At 51.5% G+C, this 21,002-nt stretch overlaps 1 gene segment (V, D, J or C); it reads left to right on the top strand.

Moving 5' to 3' along the window:
- Positions 1-1,783: 1,783 nt before the first annotated feature.
- LOC103275103 lies at positions 1,784-20,349 on the top strand. The segment is given in 5 exon segments: positions 1,784-1,808; positions 18,717-19,013; positions 19,195-19,518; positions 19,606-19,926; positions 20,009-20,349. Coding segments are annotated over 5 exon segments (1,308 nt in total).
- Positions 20,350-21,002: the final 653 nt, after the last annotated feature.

Below are 21,002 nucleotides of genomic sequence, written 5' to 3'. Positions count from 1 at the left end.
CTGGTGGGGCAAGGGAGAGCCCTGGGGTGCAGGAAGCGGTGGCGTCACCAGCCAGCCCCATCCCAACCCAAGAATGACATCCCAGATATGCTAGATGCTCTGTCCAGAGAACACACCAGCCCTCTGGGGTCCTGCCAGGCAGGTCCCCACCATCTGCCCTCCATGGTGCCCTCAGGGATCTGGAGGCTGGTGCAGCAAGTCCCAGTCCTCTGTCCTGCATGTCCATGGCCCAGCTGGGCTGAGGGAAGGAGACCAAGCCAGTGCCAAGCACTGGCCATTCCATGGACCCAGCAGGCCACACTTCCTGCAGTCTTGTCTCGCGCAGGCCCCAGAAGCCAGACCCAGCTCCCCTGAGGAAACCGGCCCCTCCCCAAGGTGCCTCTCCGTGTCTAGCCCCTAGACCAAGCATCAGCCTCCAGCTAGAAGACCCTCTGGCAGGAACACACCCACGGCCTCAATGTGACATCCCTGGTGTGCTGTGAAGTAACATGATACAACATGGTATGACATGGCGTGATGTAATGTGACATGGCATGATGTCCCTTGTGTGACTTGATGTGACATCCCTAGTGTAATGTGACACGATGCGACATTCCTGGTGTGATGTGTTTATTTGTTTGTTTTGAGTTGGAGTCTCACTCTGTCACCCAAGTTGGAGTGCAGTGGCACGCTCACAGCCATCACAGCTTCAACCTGTTGGGCTCAGGTGATCCTTCTGCCTCAGCCTTCTAAGTAGCTGGAACCACAGGCACGTGCCAGTATGCCCAGTTAATTTTGTTATTTATTGTACAAACAAGGTCTCACTATGTTGCTTAGGCTGGTCTCGAACCCCTGAGCTCAGGCAATCCTCTCACCTCTGCCTTCCAAAGTGCTGGGATTACAGGCGTGAGTCACTGCGCCTGATCCTGGTGTTATGTGAAGTGACACATTGTGACATATGTGATATGGTATAATGGGATGTGACACAATGTGGCGTGGTGTGACATCCCCAGTGTGATATATGTGTCAACCTTGCTGTGACATAGTGTGACATCCCTGGTGTGACATGATGTATCATCCTTGGTGTAACATAGTGTGACATCCTTGTTGTGACATAATGTGTCATCCTTGGTGTGACATGATTCGACATCCTTGATGTGGCATGGTATGATGTTCCTTGTATCATGTCCCTGGTGTGACATGGCATGACGTCTCTGGTGTGACACTCGTGGTGTGACCTTGGTGGTCAACCCAGAATGTGGAGGTCACTGTGGCTGGAGAAGGAAGGGAATGGGGCCACCTGGGCATATTGACCTGGAAGAACAGTGACCGTCGAGTCCACACAGCCCACCTTGCTAGGTGCGTTCAATCCCAATGACCCAGACAGACTTGCAGGACAGCAAGCAGGACTCTGGTTAGACTGGAGGAAGGACATGCCACTCTGTGACCTTGTGAGGAGGCATAGACTGAGGCTGTGGCTTCAACGTCCACCCAGCCCAGGGTGCTACTGAAGCCCCCACTGTGCTCTCAGCAGGGGAAGGGACAGGCAAGGCCCAAGAGCAAGGCCCAGGACAGACTGAGGAGGGGGCAGCGGGAGGGTTCCAGGGAGTCCAGGGCTGTGGGAAGTGAGACCTCTGAAGACCCTCTCAGTGTTACCCCAGGTTTTAGCTGAGTCCCTGCACAGGAAAGGAGCCTGTCCAGACACTGTATCCCCAATGCACTTCCCTCCCCACTCGCACCCAACCACCTCCCGGAAGGGTGATCTGTCCCCTGCCCTCTTCTGCTCACATCCAGCATGGGAACGATGTCGGTCTGCAGAGCCCTGGCCAGTGAGGCCTAGCCCAGCCCCCAACCTGCACTCTGCCACCCTCCCATGACCAAGCTCCCTACAGACCCTGAAGAACCCAGCCTGGAGGGAGAAGAACACCCGAGTCAGTCATACATTGGGTGGCACACGTGCTGCCACAGCACAGAGACGGTCACATGTCACCCACACATACCTGCCACAGCATGAGGTTGGTCACATGTCACACACATGCCTGCCACAGCACAAAGACAACCACATGTCACACACTGCCTGCCACACCATGGGGGTGGTCACATGTCACACACACGCCTGCCATAGCACAAGAACGATCACATGACACACACATGCCTGCCACAGCACGAAGATAGTCACTTCACACTCGTGCCTGCCACACCATAGGAAGGATCACATGACACACACACGCCTGCCACAGCAGGGAGATGATCACATGTCACACATGCCTGCCACAGCACAAAGACAGTCACTTGAGACACGCACACAGCCAACCACAGCACAGGGATGGTCACATGATAAACACAAGCCTCACACAGAGACATACTTGCCTGCTGATCCTAGCTTCGTTTCCCGTGTCCTGAGGTTCCAAATACCCTAGGCATAGAGTTGCCCCACCCTCAAGCCTCCACATGGTTCCCACCAAGTCCCACCCAGTGTCCACCCAACAGCTCCATGGCCCTCGCTTGCAGCTGCACTGTCCCTGCTGTGAACCCTGAATGGCTCCCCAGCACAAGGCCCCTTTCTCCTGTCCTGTGACTGTGCAACTGCTCCCATTCAATATCCATGTACGGTCATCATCCCATGAAACCTGGACCAGACCAGGGACAATCCCTTCCTCACCATCCACATGGGTCTATCTAACTCCTGGCTCAGGTCTGCCCTTGAGGTGACATCACACCAAGTCCTGCCCCATTTACACCTGACCCAGCCCTGTCCCCAAGGTGATGTCACACTGAACCCTATCCCATCCATTCCTGACCCAGGCCTGTCCCCAAGGAGATTTGACACCAAGTCCTGCCCCATCCACTCCTGACACAGGCCTGGTCCTGAAGAAATATGGCATCAACACTGTAGGCTTTTCTCTATGCTCTCCCAGGACCTGACACAGCTGTGGGCCAGGAGCTAGGTAGATGGTCAAGTCGGTGGTGAGACTGAGGTCACACCATCAGTATTCAGGAGAGCTAGTCACACCCAGCCCTCTGGATGAGGTAGGGCAGCCACTGCCACCTGCCAGCTCCTAAGCTCTTCTCAAGTACACACTTGGAGGCCAGGCCAGAGAAGTGACTGCAAAGATGGGTGGACTTCTCCATGGCAGAGCGTGATGAAACCACTTCAGGTGAGGAGCCCATGGCATCAGGGGCTCAAAGGTGAGCCTGGAGGGCACAGGACACAGAGACATGCTGGGTCTCATTCAGGTCGTCCCCAACTCCCCAGCACTGCCCTGGCAGCAGGTCAGAGGACTGTCCCTCCTTCTTCCTGCACCTCCCCACATGCTACAGGTATGCTTCCCTCTGGGAAGGGACACCCTACCCCCATGACACCAGCTTGAACCAAAGGAATATGCACAGACTCCCATGTTATGACCCACGCTGCTCTGTTCTTCTACCCTAAAGATGACATATCCCAAGAAGCACCACTCCTCTGGCTTGGATCCCAGAACATAGAGAACCAGACCACTGCAGTAGATGTAGAAGTGAGATGAAATAAGCCCGTGATGTGGATGTTTTCTCACCAAGAGGCCTGCTGGTTATCACAGAGGCCCCTGATACAAGTTGTCTGAGAGACATCACCAAAATGACAGTTCACCACTTGAAGTGTCCTTGAAAACAAGCATTAGAATATATGAATAGTCATGCCCAACCCAAACACAGGACTTTGACATTTACAGACTTTTCAGAGATTATTTATGAGGGTTCTCCAGAAAAGAGATAGAGAAAGAGAGAGAGAGAATAGACAGATAAAATAGATAGATAGATAGAATAGATGATAAAGAAAAGATAGTTAGATGACAGAATAGATAATAAATAGAATAGATGGTTGGCAGAATAGATGATAGATGGATAGATCGACGATAGAGAGATAGATGAGTACATGATAGAGATAAATAGAAGAGATAAAGAGATATGATAAATACAGAGATATATAGCTGTAGTTACAGGTAGATGATATAGATGATAGATATAATACAGTTACAGATACATGTAAGACAAACAGAGAGAAGAAGAGATTTATTTGGGAACTGGGGAGTAGCAAGTCTAAGGTCTTTTGGACAAGCCAGCAGCCTGGAAACTCAGGCAGAAGCTGATGTTGTGGTCTTGAGGCAAAATTCCTTCTCTGAGAAACCTGTTGGCTTCTAAGGCTTCCCATTGATTGGATGAGATCTATCAACTTTACAAAAATTAATCAGTTTTACTTAAAGTCAACTGATTGCAGATGTTAATCCCATCTACAAAATACCTTCACAGAAACACCTAAATTAGCATCTCAGTGAATCATTGGGCACTACAGCCCTGCATAGTGGACAGGTAAGAGCATAGCAGGGACCTTCTGGCTCACAATGTCCAAAGAGGCCAGAGTCATTGATGCATTTTCACCATTGTAGACACCAAGACCATGGAGCCTACAGCCCCTGTTCATGGGAACAATGCCAGGACTTGAGCCCATGTCTCTGACTCCAAAGCTCATATTCCTTCTACTCCCCACATCACCTCTTCAAGAGAGTTTAAAACATGGTCCTCATATGATTCCTGTCCTCAGGGACAGGGCTCAAACCAACCACCAAAATATGGGACCTTGAGGAGGTCCCTTGGGCTTAGAGATGTTTGGAAATGACAGGAGCCCTGGAAGTTCTGAGGATGCTGACCATTTATCTATTTAACAAATACTTACCAGATGCAACCTGGCACAGATGATACCACGCAATGAGCGTACCTTGAACAAGACAGATGTGGAATTAAGAGGCGTTCCCAGAGAGCACCTTGAACAGGATGGATGAGAACTGGAGGGGTTCAAAGAGAGAATCTTGAACAGGACAGATGTGGGTTGGTAGGCGACCCCAGAGAGCACCTTGATCAGGACAGATGTGGGTTGAAAGGCATTCCAAGGTGTGCCTTGAAGCAGAGCCCTTGGCAAAGGGCTTAGCCATCCTCAGATTTGCTCATCAATACCTCGTCTCCTGCCTTCCTGGGTCACAGAAGACTCAGCTTCCTGTACACTGAAGCTGGGTGGGTCCTGGGGAAGAAAACAGTTGCAGCCTGCTGAAGGATCCTTTTCCAAAAATGATAGGATCAAGGCCGGGCTCTCAGATCTGTAATCCCTGCACTTTGAGAGACTGAGGCAAAAGGCTTGAGCCCAGTAGTTCGAGACCAGACTGAGCAACATTGTGAGACCTCATCTCTACAAAATAATCAAAAAATTAACCAGGCATGGTGGCACATGCCTGTAGTCCCAGCTACCACAGGCTAAGGTTGAAGAATTGCTTGAGCCTAGGAGGTCGAGGCTACAGTGAGCCATGCACACCAGCCTGAGCAACAAAGTGAGACTCCAGCTCAAAAATAAATAAATAAATAAAAAGTATGAGCATGACTCTCATATGAACATAGATGAACACATTTCAAAGATGTAATTTATTATCTCATTAATTAAGGTGTTATAATCACTTCAAAGTAGAATTCAAAGCACTACACTTATATAGTTGAATCAGGAATGCTGAAGACTTTATAAATAGATCCTAAACTGGTTTTTTTCCCTGTCGGTGGCGGGGAGGAATCAATAGTTCTTCTAACAAAGATAATTTGAACTGCTACTATTTCAAAGTCATTTTGCATTGTTACCCATTATCTAAAATGTATAGAGTTGTAAAGTGGTTCAAGGGCAATGAAAGGCATAGCACCATACAATGAGGTAGACTGGAAGATGTGCAAGAGGATGACTTCTTTTCTATTGAAGGCACCCAGTAATCTTTTGGCTCATTTGTGTTTTTCACAATTTTTCCTACAAATATAAATAACTAACCACAGAAACATATCCAGATAATATACAGATATCCTGTAAGTCAATTAGAAAAATAAAATAATTCAACAGAAGAATAGGCAGAAGAATTGAAGAGATATCATAATAGTCACTAATCACATGAAAAGATGCTGAACCACACTAGTCAATCAAAATATGAAAGTGAAAAACCACATGAGAGAAAGTAGTTCAGATCAAATAAAGATGGAACGGCATGTATCAGACTAACACTTTGATAGATAAGCAATAATAAACTCTGGGAAAATTGCAAATAAAAAAATGACATGAAGTCACTGGAGCGTAACCAAAAGCAGGAAAGTACTAGTAAGGAATCTTTCTTGAAGCATTTGAAGGCACACTCAGGACATGCAAGCAAGGGCAACTAAAGTTCAAGCAGAAACCTGCAGTCTTCTAGTGAGGAATGGGATTCAGGGCTGCATTTCAAGAAGAGCTAGAAATTAAGAGATGTCCATAAAAGGAGGGAGCCACAAAAGAAAACCCCCAAATCTGCAGATAAAGTCCACTCAAATCCCTGGCTGTTCCCTTACGTGAGTAGGGAAAATTCTAAAGGGTACAGCAGAATGCAACACCTGTGAGGTTGAAGAAACTGAGATTCCAGCTATAGAAAACCACAGGGCAGATCAACCTTGAAGTTTGACTTTAGTCAATCTGTTTCCTAGCATTCAAAAACAGTGACCTGCCAAGGGAAAAAAAATCCATAGTCTGTATACATGTCTTCCATAATACTCAGTGTACATCAAAAAAATTATGCAAAGAAATGTGAAAATATGACACATAATCAAAAGAAAAGGCAGGTGATGAAGATCAACCACAAATGACTCAGACATGGACCCAATTATCAGATGAAGACTTTGAAGAAGGTATTTTAAATATGTTTGAAAAATTAAAGAAAAATATGGTCATAATGAGTGATTGCATGAGGAATACCTACAGAAAAGTTGAAAATATTTACAAGAACCTAATGAAAATTCTAGCTCTAAAAAACACAATTCTGAGTTGAAAAAGTAATCACTTTATGAACTTAATGGCAGATTGGAGAAGGCATAAGAAAGATCAGAAAACGTAAAGATGTAGCAATAGAAATTATTTTTAATTCAGTCCAAAAAAAGTGAAAAAATATTTTAAAATAAAAAGACTCAATATCCTGTAGGACAATATGAAGCATTCTAAAACATATGAAATTCTATCACTATTAACCTTGAATAATTCATGCAGCCTAATGTGCCACTTAAAAGACATGGAGTGATAAATAGAATTTAAAAAACAAGACCCATCCAATGGCTGTCTTCACAAAAAACATTTCACAGTCTATGGGGGTAATAAAACCCATAGACTAAAGGTAAAAGAATGGAGAAAGATCTATCACACGAAGGAAAAGCAAACCAAAAAAAGGTGGGGTCTCTATTCTTGTAGCAGGTAAAACAGACTTTAAACCAAAAACAATAAAAAGAAAAAGGACAAAGAAGGACATTACATACTGACAAAAGATTCAACTAAACAAGAATATTTAACTTTCTTAAATATATATGCATCCAACATTGGAGCACTCAGATTTATAAACAATCACTACTCAACCTAAGGAAAGACTTAAACAGTCACAAAATGATAGTGGGTAATTTCAACACTTCCAGACAGCATTAGACAGATCATCGAGGAAGAAAACTAACAAGCATATTATGGATTTAAATTCAACACTTGATCAGTTGGACTTAATAGACATTAAGAATGCTCCTCCTAAGAAGTATAGATATATATTCTTCTCATCTGCCTACAGAACATGTTCTAAACTTGACCACATGCTTGGTCATAAACCAAATCTTAATAAATTTTAAAAATCTAAATGATTCGAGGCATCTTCTCCGACCACATCAGAATCAAAGTAGACTTCAATACAAAGAGGAGCTCTCAAAACCCCACAAATACATTGAAACTACACAATTTGCCCCTGCATGAATTTTGAGTAAACAATGAAATCAAGGAAGAAATTAAAAAATTCTTTGAAACAAATGAAAGTAGAGACACAACAAACCAAAAACTCTGGGATGCTGTAAAATCAGTGCCAAGAAGAAAGTTTATAGCACTGAAGGCCCACACCAATAAGATAGAGATCTAAAATAAACAACCTAATACTGCACCTAAAAAAAACTAGAAAAACAAGAACAAGCTAGACCCAAAGGTAGCAGAAGAAAAGAAGTCACCAAAATCAGATCACAACTAAATGAAAATGAGACCAAAAAACAAGAAATAAAATTGATTATTTGAAAAGATAAACAAGATTGATATACCACTAGCTAAATTAACAAAGAAAAAAGAAGGAAGATCTGAATAAACGCAAACAGAAATAACCGAGGTGACATTACAACTGACCGCACAGAAATACAAAAGGTCCTCAGAGACTGCTATATACATCTCTATGCACTCAAACTAAAAAATCCAGAGGAAATGGATAAATTCCTGAAAACACACAACCTCCAAAGAGTGACACAGGAAGAATTTGAAAGTCTGAAAAGACCAATAATGAGTTATGAAGTTGAATCAATAATATAAAACCCACCAACCAAAAATAGCCCTGAACTAGAGGGATTCACAGCTGAATTCTGCCAGAAGGAAAAGAAAGAACTGATATCACTCCTACTAAAACTATTCCAAACAGTCAAAGAGGAAGGATTCCTCTCTAACTCATTCTACTAAACCAGTATCATCCTGATACAAAAATAAGGCAAAGACACAACAAAAAAAGAAAACTAGAGGCCAATATCTTTGGAAAACATGTAAAAATTGTCAACAAAATACTAACAAACCACATCCAGTAGCACATCAAAAGATTATTCACCACAATCAAGTGGGCTTTATTACTAGGATACAAGGATGATTCAACATACACAAATCAATACACGTGATTCAGTGTATTAATAGAATTAAAAACAAAAAACATATGATCAAATAGAAGAGCAAAGGACACAAAGTTTCACGAAGACTCCTCTACATATATTAATACACAAAAAAGCCATGTTAAAATGATACTCGTGGCCAGGTGCAGTGGCTCATGCCTGTAATCTTAGCACTTTGGGAAGTGGAGGCAAGAGGATTCTCTGAGCCCAGGGGTTCAGAAACAGCCTGGGCAATTTGACAAGACCTCATCTCCACAATAAATCAAAAAAATTAGCCAGGCAAGGTAGTACATGCCTATAGTTCCAGCTGTTCAGATGGCTGAGGCAGACGGATCACCTGAGCCCAGCAGGTCAAGGCTATGATGGCCATGAGCATGCCACTGCACTCCAAACTGGGCAACAGAGTAAGATTTCAATTCAAAAAAAGTGACACACAAGCACACAGACCCAAGGAACAGAAAATAACATTCTGTATTAGGGTTTTCCAGAGAAGCAAAACAAATAGGAGATAAATATGTATAAATAGGCTCACACAATTATGGAGGCTGAGAATGCCCACTATCTACAAACTAGAGACCAGAAAAACCAGTGGTGCAATTAAAGCCATAACCAAGTCTGAGGTCTGAGACCTGGGACTAAGGGGTGGAAGGAGCCACTGGTGTACACCCCAGAGTCCAAAGGCCCAAAAACCAAGAGTTCCCATGTCCGAGAACAAGATAAGATGAATGCCAAAGCTCCAGAAGACACAGAAAGAATCTGCCCTTCCTCTGACTTTTTGTTCTAGCCAGACCTTCAATAGATTGAATGACACAGGCACACAATGTGGGTCGACTGACACTAATGCTAATCTCCTCTGGAAACACCCTCATAGACTCATCCAGAAGTAACATTTTACCAGCTACCTGGGTACCCCTTAGCCCAGTCAAGCTAACACATGAAATTCACCACCACACATCCCAACTGTCTATAGGGACTGGCTACATGATAATAAATGTGGCATGCTAAGACATGAAAGAATGGGAAAGCTTAGAGGGTGGGGAGCTGACTTCCAATATGAAGATCTTTGACCTGGATTGCTAGACCACACGATACACATGTGGTAGCGGACCCCATTAGGATTCAATACTTACATTCGAAAGGTCAACCCTAAAGCTAAACAAAAATTTACCAGCCTAGCTGGTACAGTGGAGTGAGAATGTGCCCCTGGTCAAGTGTGTGCCCACCTGGAGTCTCAGTAAAATGACCGTATTTGGGAACAGGGTCTTAGCAAATGTAATTAGGTTAAGGGTCTTAGGATGATACTGTGCTAAATTTTGGATGGGCCCGAAGTACAAAGGCTGGTGTCCTCATAAGAAGAGACAGACCGAGCAGGGTAGCTCATACGGAATCCCAGCACTTTGGGAGTCTAAGACAGGGGAACTGCTTGAGCTCAGCAGTTCAAGATCAGCCTGGGCAGCATAATGAGATATCATCTCTAAAAAAATTCATAAGAAATTAGCCAGCTGTGATGGTGTATATAGTCCCAGCTACTCAGGAGGCTAAGGCTGAAGGATCACCTAAGCCCAGAAGGTTGAAGCCGTGGTGAGTCAAGACGGTGCCACTTCACTCCAGCCTGAGCAACATAGTGAGACCTCGACTCAAAAAATGAAGAGAGAACACACAGACAAACAAGTGGCAGGCCACGTGACAAGAAAGAAGAGATCCAGAGACATCAAGGACCACTGGAAGCTGGAAGAAACAAAAGGGTTCTCTCCAGAGACTTCAGAGGGGTTATAGCTACCAACATCTTGATCTCAGTCTCTGGGCCTCCAGAACACTGAAAATAAATTTCTGTTGCTTTATGTCACATCTGTGGTTACAGCAGCCACAGGACACTAACGTAACTGGTGACAGAGTCCTCCAGCCTCCAAAGCACATGCATGGAGTAGATAACTGGTTAAGGTAACCACGTGGAAACCAGGAAATTCAGTACAATGTCAGGAATTATCGCACAACGCACAGCATTGGCAGATGGGGCGTCCGCTGGGAGCTCCTCACACGTTTACAGCTACTCATCCAGACCCAAGCATCTAAGAAGCCCCCACAGCCTGGCCTCCCTCAGAGCAGCTTCTCAGCTGAGCAGGTCTCAGTCCTGGGTCCCAAAGACCCTGGTGTTGGGACCAGCCTCTGGAAGGGTCTCTCCCCGTTAGTTTTCTACCCGAACCTCAACACAGTAGTGCCACCAAGGAACAAGCCCTGACCTTGGTCACACACTCCTCAGAGGTGAAATGGATCTTAGGGGGTCAGCTGCAGGACACGTCAGTTCTGACCTCATCCCGCCTGCCTCCACACTGAGAAGCACCTGCACATCCCTAGGGAAGTGTCTGGTTGGCCTACTGAAGAAGACTTCTGTAAACACTCTCACATTTCAGAACTGGTGTCAGAACTTGTGTGTTCCGTGTGCTTAGTTTTCCATAAGAGATCATTTTGGTGACTTAACTCAACCCTTTGACAGAAAACAGAGGATGGAGTCCTAGGGACCAGAGAGGGTGAGGGACCTCCCAGAGGAGTTCTCCAGGTTGCCCCTCAACTGTTGTCCTGACGCCCCAGTGGCTACAAGACTGTGCGACAGGATGGAGCACACTGAGTGAGCTTTATGTCCATAAGCATGGCTTTACAACTTCAAAAGAGAAAGGAGCTTCACAGCCCTGGCTCAGAGCCCACCCGGGCCACACCACCCAGCCAGTCCACCCACCCCTCCTGGCCTTGAGCCCCCCACCCAGGAAGGTCCCCACCACCCCGCCTGCTCTGTGCCCACCAGACCCGGTCATTTAGCAGCCGTCTGAGGCAAGGCTTCCCCAGTCCTCCAGGCAGTGGGGTCAGCAGGGGACTCGTATGAACACCAAGCAACACCCCTCACATATGGATGCCAAAGCAGCTCTGTGCTCGGACATGCTGCTCCCACTTACACTGACAGGGCCGTTGTGTGTGTGTCTGTGAGTCCAGGGAGGGTCTGCCCATGTGGACAGACTCACAGACACACACACAGGCACACTCATGTGTGGACACATACACACACGCACATGCATGCACACACCTTCACAGACACCAATATACACACACGTGGACACATACACACATGCACACATGAGTACACACATTCCCAGACACCAATATGTACACATGCATGCACACATATGTGGGCACATGCACACTTATACATACATCACACAGAGAGTCTCATTCCTTCACAGATATCAATATACATGAATATATGCATACACAAGTAAGAACACATACACACACGTACACATATTCACAGACACCAATGTGCACACATGTATGGATACATAAACACAGGTGCACACACTTTCACAAACACAACATGCACACATGCATGCACACATGTGTGTGAACACGTGTGTGCAATGCACATATATCCACAGGCACCAACCTACACACGTGCACACATGTGTGGACAAACATGCATGCACACATCTTCACAGACACCAACATGCACAGATGCATGCATCTGGACACATGTGGACACATGCACACTCATACATACATCACACAGACAGGCACATTCCTTCACAGATATCAACATATATAAACATATGCATACACTTGTGTGAACACAGGCACACAAATTCATAGACACCAATATGCACATGTGTATGGACACATGCACACAGATGCACACACTTTCACAGATCCCACTTACACACATGCATGCACACGTGTGTGAATACATGCATACACACATATCCAGAGACACCAATATACACACACATGCACATGTGTATGGACAAACATACATAAACACAGACACCAACATACACAGATGCGTGGACACACATGCACAGACAGATACACCTTCACATGCAACAACAAACACATATGTGCACACATATGTGGATGCATATATACATATATACGCATGCACACAGAGGCACACACAGGCACCAACATATACACACATGCACATGCATGGACACATACACAAACAGAGACAGACATGTACACACACAGGTTTGCACAGCTGAGACCCAGCCCATTCAGGTGCAGCATCCATCCCAGGTCACTGAGGAGGGAGCAGCACTGGGAAGCCACAGGAGGGGCAGCCAGACACCAAGTCAGGCCCTGGCCCTGGTGCCTCAGGGGAATCTATGGGCAAGGCTGGGCCTGAAGGCTAGAGTACAGTGACGGGGGCTGGGGCACAACCAGACGGTTGGGGAGCAGGCAGACCCTCTGAGGAAGGGCTGGGATGAGGGCCATGCCTGGAGGCCAGGGCAGTCCAAAGGAGGAGCAGAGTAGGGTGAAAAGTAAACACGTGTACTCAAAGCTGAGCTGGCGTTGTGGGCACCAGGAGGGAGACACAGGGGACAGGGACCCCCAGAGAGGCAGAGGCCGGAGACAAGGGCCTCTACTGGGATCAGAGGCCTCAGAGCTATAGGAGCCCCTTCTCCTTCCCAGATATGCCCAAAGCTACCCCAAAACCCAATCCTCCCTGCCCAGCACCTTCTGGGGCATCAGGGTAGAACCAGGGCCAGGCAGGCTGGGCACAGAGGCTCTGCCCCGTGTCCACAGCTTGGGAGGACAAGCAGGAGGACACAGGGTGGGCCAGGTGCCGGGAGCCCCAGACACATTCAACACATGCTGCGGGCCCAGCACTACCAGACCAGCCCCGGGGGACAGGAGCTCACCGCCCTGTGGTTTCTCTCAGAGTCACAGATCCTTCCAGGGAACTCAGTGGCCCCCCTCAGCCTCATGGCATGTCAGGCCTATGCACAGGGCACAGGGGCTCGGACAGCCTACTTAGGCAGGAGGAGGTCAGCCGGCCCTGGCTTCCAAGCCCAATGTCTGAGCCCTCCAGGGCTCTGGTAACCAGCAGGCCTGTGGGGGCTTCCAAACATACCGAACAGCCCTCCAAGGGCACCAGGCCTCCCTGCACAGGGACTATCAGCCCTGGGCACTCCGGGTCCAGGGGATAAGGTCCCAATGTCCCATCACCAAAGGCTCTGCACACTCCAACCCTCCCAGAACCCCACACTAACGAGCTTAGCTAGCAGTTTCCCATGGACTCCCAGTGCATATGTGTGGTCCTTCACAGGACTTTTGGGAACACACAGGCCTGCCAGAGACATCAGTGGATAAAGGAAGTCACCTGGCTCAGAGTGTGCTAGTGGGGAACTGACCGTGACTGGGGACGGATGACATAGGCATCTCCAGGAAGGCCACTGAGCTCGAGCCCAGCTTTCTCCAAGCCCCTTTGGTGGGCACCCTGGCACAGATATAGCACAGTACCTAAGAGCCCCAGCAGCTGCAGGCATCTTGCCCAAGGCTTCAGGGGGTAACATCCATGGTTGCTGACTGGGGTCTCCAAGTCCATACATGCATTAAGAGGAGAGTCTGGGAGTTAGTCGGGCCTTGGGGTGAAGCCACGGCAAGGAGAGGGTGCCACCCAGCACACGTGAGTACGTCCACAGAGAGCCTCACCTGAGACCCGCTGTTGCTCAATTACTTCCCAAGAACAGAGACAAAAGGGAACTTCCGGGGCGACCAAGGCCCCAGGGATTCCCCCCATTCTTAACTGAAGTCACTGAGGCAGAGCTCCCCCAACAGGCCCTATTGTCTGAAACTAAAAATAACAACAATGGTTACTGGCATCATTGGGAGCCTATCCAAGGGCCCGACAGGCAGCCAAGGGGCCACGCCGGCCACGGCACTGAGCAGAGGACCTGCACTTCAGGTATCCCAGCATGTTAGGAGTCTAGCCGGAGGTTGGCCCAGGGGGCAGCGAGCGTCAAGGTTCCCAAGCCCCTGACAAGGAAGAGGCCCTCCCAGCCAGGACTGAGCCTCTTGGTCATCGCACGTCCTCCAGCCGTCCCTTTCCTGCATGGACACAGCCTAAGCAGACCTGAAGAAAGCAACGCACTGTGGTGCTCGGATGAGGCAGGGCTGGATCTGGTCCACAGCCAGAGGTTGGAGGCCCCAGGCTGGGCTGGACTGGGCTGGGCTGATCTGCATGCAGCCAGTGAGGCCAGGGACAGCCAACCCAGACAGAGGAAGCAGGGGATCAGGCAACAGGGAGCTGTCCTGTACTAAACTGCAGTTAGGCCAGCCCAGGTCCACATGTTCTGGGCCGATCTGGACAAGTCTGAATTGGCCATACTAACAGGGGCTGGACAGAGCTGCACGGTCTGAGATGGGCGATATCAGGCTGGGCTGGGTTGGGCTGAGCTGGGCTGAGTTGGACTGGGCTGGGCTGGGCTAGGCTGAGCTGGGCTGAGGTGGACTGAGCTGGGCTGAGTTGGGCTGGGCTGAGTTGGACTAGACTGGACTGAGGTGGACTGAGCTGGGCTGAACTGGGCTGGGCTGGGCTGGGCTGGGCTGAACTGGGCTGGGCTGGGCTGGGATAAGCAGGGCTTAACTAGGCTGAGCTCGGTGGGACTAAATTGGGCTGGGCTGGCCTGAGCTGGACTGAACTTGGTTGAACTAGGCTGAGCTAGGCTGGGCTGAGCTGGACCAGCTGAGCTGGGCTGGGCTGGGCTGGGCTGGGCTGGGCTGGGCTGGGCTGAACTAGGCTAGGCTGGGCTGGACCAGACTGAGCTGGGATGGGATGAGCTGAGCTGGGTTGGACCGAGCTGAGCTGGGCAGGCTGGGCTGGGCTGGACTGGTCTGGGCTGGGCTGAGCTGGGCTGAATTGAGCTGGACTGGGTTGAGCTAGGCTGGACTAGGCTAAGGTTGGCTGGGCTAGGCTGAGCTGGGCTGGACTGAGCTGAGCTGGTTTGGGCTGAGCTGGACTGAGCTGGGCTGGACCAGTCTGAGCTAGGCTGAGATGGACCAGGCAGGGCTGAGCTGGGCTGGACTGAGCTGGGCTGATTGGAGCTAGACTGGCCTCTGCTGAGCTGGGCTAAGCTGGGATGAGATGGATGAACTGGGCTGGGCTGTGCTTAGCTGGGCTGGACCAGGCTGAGCTAGATTGAGCTGGGTTAGGCTGGGCTGAGCTGGGTTGGGCTGGGCTGAGCTGGGCTGCGTGGAGCAAACCTGGGCAGGGATCATCTGGGCTTAACTAGGATGAGCTGGGCTGGGATGAGCTGGGCTGGACTGGGCTGGGCTGGGCTGAGCTGACTGGGCTGGGATGAGCTGGACTGGGCTGGGCTGGGCTGAACTGGGCTGGGCTAGGTTGGGCTGGGCTGAGCTGGGTTGAGGTGAGCTGAGCTGGGATGGGCTGGGCTGAACTTGTCTGAACTAGGCTGAACTGGACTGGGCTGAACTGGGCCGAACTGGGTCGGGTTGAGCTGAGCTAGGCTGGGCTGGCCTGGGCTAGGCTGGGCTGGACTGAGCTGGGCTAAGCTGGGCTGGACCAGGCTGAGCTGGATTGAACTGGGCTGGGCTATGGTGAGCTGGGTTGGGCTGGGCTGAGTTGGGCTGGGTGGAACAGAGCTGGGCAGGGCTCGTGTGGGCTGGGCTGAGCTGGGCTGGGCTGAGCTGGGCTGGGCTGAGCTGGGTTGAACTGGGCTGGAATGGGCTGGGCTGGGCTGGAATGGGCTGGGCTGAGCTGAGCTGGGCTGGGCTGCACTGGGCTGGGGTGAGCTGGACTGGGCTGGGCTGGACTGGACTGGGCTGGGCTAGGCTGGGCTGGGCTGAGCTAGGCTGAGCTGGGCTGAGCTGGGATGTGCTGGGCTGAACTTGGCTGAACTAGGCTGAACTTGGTTGAATTAGGCTGAGCTGGGCTGAGCTGGGATGTGCTGGGCTGAACTTGGCTGAACTAGGCTGAACTTGGTTGAACTAGGCTGAACTGGGCTGGGCTGAACTGGGCCGAACTGGGTCAGGTTGAGCTGAGCTAGGCTGGGCTGGGCTGGGCTGGGTTGACTTGGGATAAGATGGGCTGGACTGAATTGAGCTGAGTTTGACTGAACTGGGCTTGACTGAGCTGGACTTGGCTGAGCTGGGCTGGGATGAGCAGGGCTTAACTAGGCTGAACTGTGCTGGGTTGAGCTAGTTTGAGCTAGATGGGTCTAAATTGGGCTGAGCTGATCTGGACTGAACTTGGCTGAACTAGGCTGAGCTAGGCTAAGCTGAGCTGGACTGGACTGGGCTGAGCTGGACTGAGTTGGGCTGGACCGGGCTGAGCCTGGGCTGGGCTAAACTAGGCTGAGCTGAATTGAGCTGGGCTGGGTTGAACTGGACTGAGCTGAGTTGGGCTGACTGGGCTGGACCAGACTGAGCTGGGCTGGGCTGGACTGAGCTGGACTAGGCTGGACTGGGCTGGACCAGGCTGAACTGGGCTGGATGGGGCTGGATGGCACTGAACTAAACTAGGCTGAGTTGGGCTGGACTTGGCTGAACTGAGCTGGGTTGGGCCAAGTTGGGCTGGGCTGGGCTGGGCTGACTGAGCTGGGTTGGGCTGGGCTTAGCTGGACTGGACTAAATTGGGCTGAGCAGGACTGAGCTGGGCTGAGCTGAGCTGGGCTGGGCTTACCTGGGCTGAAATGGGCTGAGTTGGGCCGAGCTGGGCTTAGTTGGGGCAAACTGCTCTTAGCTAAGCTTCACCAAACAGGACTTGGGCTTAGCTGAGCTTATCTTGGTTGAGCTTGGCCTAGGCTGAGCTGGGCTGAGCTGGGCTGGACTAAACTAGACTGAGCTGGGCTGAGCTGGACTGAACTGAGCTGGGTTGACTGCACTGAGCTGAGCTGGACTGAGCTGGACTGGACCAAACTGGACTGGGCTGGGCTGGACTGGGCTGAGCTGGGCTGGGCTGGGCTGGATCAGGCTGAGCTGAGTTGGGATGGACTGGGCTGGGCAGGGCCAAACTAAACTAGGCTGAGCAGAGCTGGGTTGGGCTGAGCTAGACTGGGTTGAGCTGGGCTGGGCTGGGCTTAGTTGGGCTGAGTTGGGCTGAGATGGCCTGAGTTGGGCTGAACTGTTCTTAGATAAACTTCACCAAACTGGACTTGGGTTAGCTGGGCTTAACTTGGTTGAGGTTGGCCTAGGCTGAGCTGGGTTGAGCTGGGCTGAGCTAAGTGGGCTGGGCTTAGTTGGGTTGACCTTGGCTAAGCTGGGCTGAGTTGGATGATGATTTTGGAGGACTGAATGGGATGTCCTAAGCTGACCTGGGTCTGTCTAGATTTCACCAGTCTGTCTTTATGGGCTGGGCTGAGCCAGGCTAGACAGGCTGTGGGGAGCCGGACTGTACAGGGTGGTTAGTCCTGGCTAGTCTTAGCTTGTGTGTTCCACTGATCTTTACTGTCCTGACACAAGGTCATCTCGACTGTGCTCCACTGCACCAGGTGTGCAGAGCTGGTCTGGGTACTGTGAAATTCTGGCGCCTAGAGCAGACTCCAAGACTGAACTGAGTTCAGCTCCAGGGCCAGGATGGGCCAGGGATCTGGGGTGCCAGGCCAGGGCGAGGGACCAGCATGCACAGACAGAATAACCTAGGGTGGGGATGCTATCCTGGGGAAGGACAGACGTGGCCTCTGGCAGGCCTTTGACCTCCATCCACTGGGCATCCAGGCCAAGTCTCCTCCCCTGTCCCAGAAGGTCAGTCAACAGTCAGACCTGCTGATCAGGTAAGGGCCAGGGTAAAGGGGAAACTGAGGCAGAATACCCAGGAGCCCAAGGAGTTGAGCCCTAGAGCTTCAGGGAGTAGGGGCCTGGGGGACACACAGACCACCACAGTGAGCCCCACAGAGACTGGGATGGGGGACAAGATGGACTGGTGATTCCTGGGGGCTCTGGACTCCTGGTGTCACCCTCTGCCCTGGGAGCCCATGCTGCAGCCCTGGGAGCTGAGGTTGAGGGTAGTCACTGAGCAACAGCTCGGGCCCATCAGGGCTTGTGGGGAAGGATGTGAGATCAGAGAAAAGGCCAGGACTAGCCGAAGCAACCTGGCCCCAGGGCTGCCGAGGGGTCCCCAGCCCCACTTTCACTGTGTCCGGCCACCCACCCAGACCCCCAGACCTGATGGGTGCCCGAAGTCAGTGCTGACTGGGCCCATCCTCCAGCCTCCATACAGGGTCCATCCGTCTTCCCCTTGACTACCTGCTGCAAACCCAACACCGCTGCCTCCATAATGCTGGGCTGCCTGGTCAAGGGCTACTTCCCAGAGCCAGTGACCGTGACCTGGGATGCAGGATCCCTCGACACAAATGCTGTGACCTTCCCGGCTGTCTCCGTCATGACCTCCGGCCTCTACACCACCAGCAGCCAGATGAATGTCTCGGGCGCGTGGGCCAAGCAGATGTTCACCTGCAGCGTGGCGCATGCCCCGTCCACAACCCAGGTCAACAAGACCTTCAGTGGTGAGAAAGGGCTGGGCTCCGTGCAACTGCAGCGAGAGAGACCACTTCCCGAGAGTGCCGGGCTGAGACAGGGGGAATGAGGGAGAGAGGGTGGGTGGGCTTAAAACATGGTGGTCGGGAGGATGGGACATGGGGCTCAGGAAGACCCAGCCACCCTTACAACCACCACCTTGGCCCCCAGCCTGTGCCATAAACTTCACCCCACCCACCGTGAAGCTCTACCACTTTTCCTGTGACCACCGCGGGACCTTCCAACCCAACATCGAGCTCTTGTGCCTCATCTCCAACTACACCCCAGGTGACATCAAGGTCACCTGGCTGGTGGATGGACAGAATACCACCACCGAGTACTGGTTCATGGGCCCACTCAAGCAGGAGGGCAACCTGTCCTCCACCCACAGCGAGCTCCATGTGTCCCAGGCCCAGTGGATGTCTCAACACACCTACACCTGCCAGGTCACCTACCAGGGCTACACCTTCAAGGACAGCACCCACAAGTGCACAGGTACGCCCCCACCACCCCGATACTCAATACAAGGGCCAGAGAGGAAGGGCAGGCAGGGCCTCACGCAACCCCTCCTGCACTTGGCAGAATCCGAGCCACGAGGCGTGACAGCCTACCTGATCCCACCTGGCCCCCTCGATCTGTTCGTCAATAAATCGCCCGTGATCACCTGTCTGGTGGTGGACTTGGCCAGCAAGAAGGACGTGAGCCTGACCTGGTCCCGGGAGACTGGGAGGTCGGTGAGCCCCGGTCCCCTGGTGCTCAAGGATCAGCTCAACGGGACCGTCACTCTCACATCCACCCTGCCAGTGGACACCCAGGCCTGGACTGACGGCGAGACCTACCACTGCACGGTGTCCCACCCCGACCTGCCCAAGGGCCTCGTGCGCTCCATCACAAAGACCCCAGGTGAGCTGTGGTGGGAGGACGGGCACGCAGCCCCGGGTGGCAGAGAGGCGCGAGCCTGGGCTGACCCCATGACCGTTCACAGGCCAGCGTGCCCCCCCGGACGTCCATGTGTTCCCACCTCCCGAGGTAGGGCAGAAGAGCGCCAACAAATGCACCCTCACCTGCCTGGTCCAGAACTTCTTCCCGGCGGAGGTCTCGGTGCAGTGGCTGCACAATGGGGTGCTGCTGCTCGACCACCAGCACAGCACCACACAGCCACAGCCCACCGGCGGCCCACACCCCACCTTCTTCGTCTTCAGCCGCCTGGAGGTGTCCCGGGCTGACTGGGAGCGCAACAACAAATATGTCTGCCGCGTGGTCCACGAGGCACTGCCCAACACTCGGATACGTGAGGCAGCAGTGTCTGAAAAACCCAGCAAATGATGTCCCCCTGCCTCATGCCCCTGGGCTCTGTCCAGCTGGGGTGGTGCAGAAGTGCAGCCCAGACCTTCCGTCCCTTTGTCATGACATCAGAGGCCAACCCAATAAACACTCAGTGCCTACTAGGAACCTGATGGTGCCCATTCTTGGGAGTGGGCAGGGCTATGGGAGGAAGTTGCCTGGGAGAAAGGCAGGAAGTGGGCAGGGCTGGAACCCGGCTGGTCCGTCTGCCTTTGCGCGGGGGTGCTCGTCAAACAGCACGTGCATGGGGAGGCTCAGCATAACACCTGGGCCTTCCCCACCACCCTACTGTGGGTCCTGCCCCTCCAAGGAACCCAAAGAGGCAGGGAGGCTGGGCAGAGGCCGCTCTGGACTCCCACAGGCTTGGACTCAAAGTCTTCGTGCAGGGTCAGCCCTCGAAGCACCATGGCCATGATTCCCAGGTCCTGGGGCCTGTGCTGTGGAACCCAGACCCTCTTCCCAAGGGATCCAAGCCAGGTGGCCACCCATGTGTGGTTTGGAGGACCCAGGACTGGCAGGAACAGAGCTAAGCCAGATGGGGGTGGGCAGCACAGCAGGGTCATGGGCAGCTAGCCACAGGGCGGGGCCATTCTCTGGGGAGTGGGGTGGGATCTCGAGAGGTGCTGAGTGGAGGT

The sequence above is a fragment of the Carlito syrichta genome, unplaced genomic scaffold (assembly GCF_000164805.1).
Source record: "Carlito syrichta isolate Samal-C Ts95f unplaced genomic scaffold, Tarsius_syrichta-2.0.1 Scaffold315314, whole genome shotgun sequence".
In the NCBI taxonomy this organism is placed as follows: domain Eukaryota; kingdom Metazoa; phylum Chordata; class Mammalia; order Primates; family Tarsiidae; genus Carlito; species Carlito syrichta.
The sequence above is the reverse complement of the archived record's forward strand: the minus strand, read 5'-3'. Positions and strand labels throughout refer to the sequence as shown.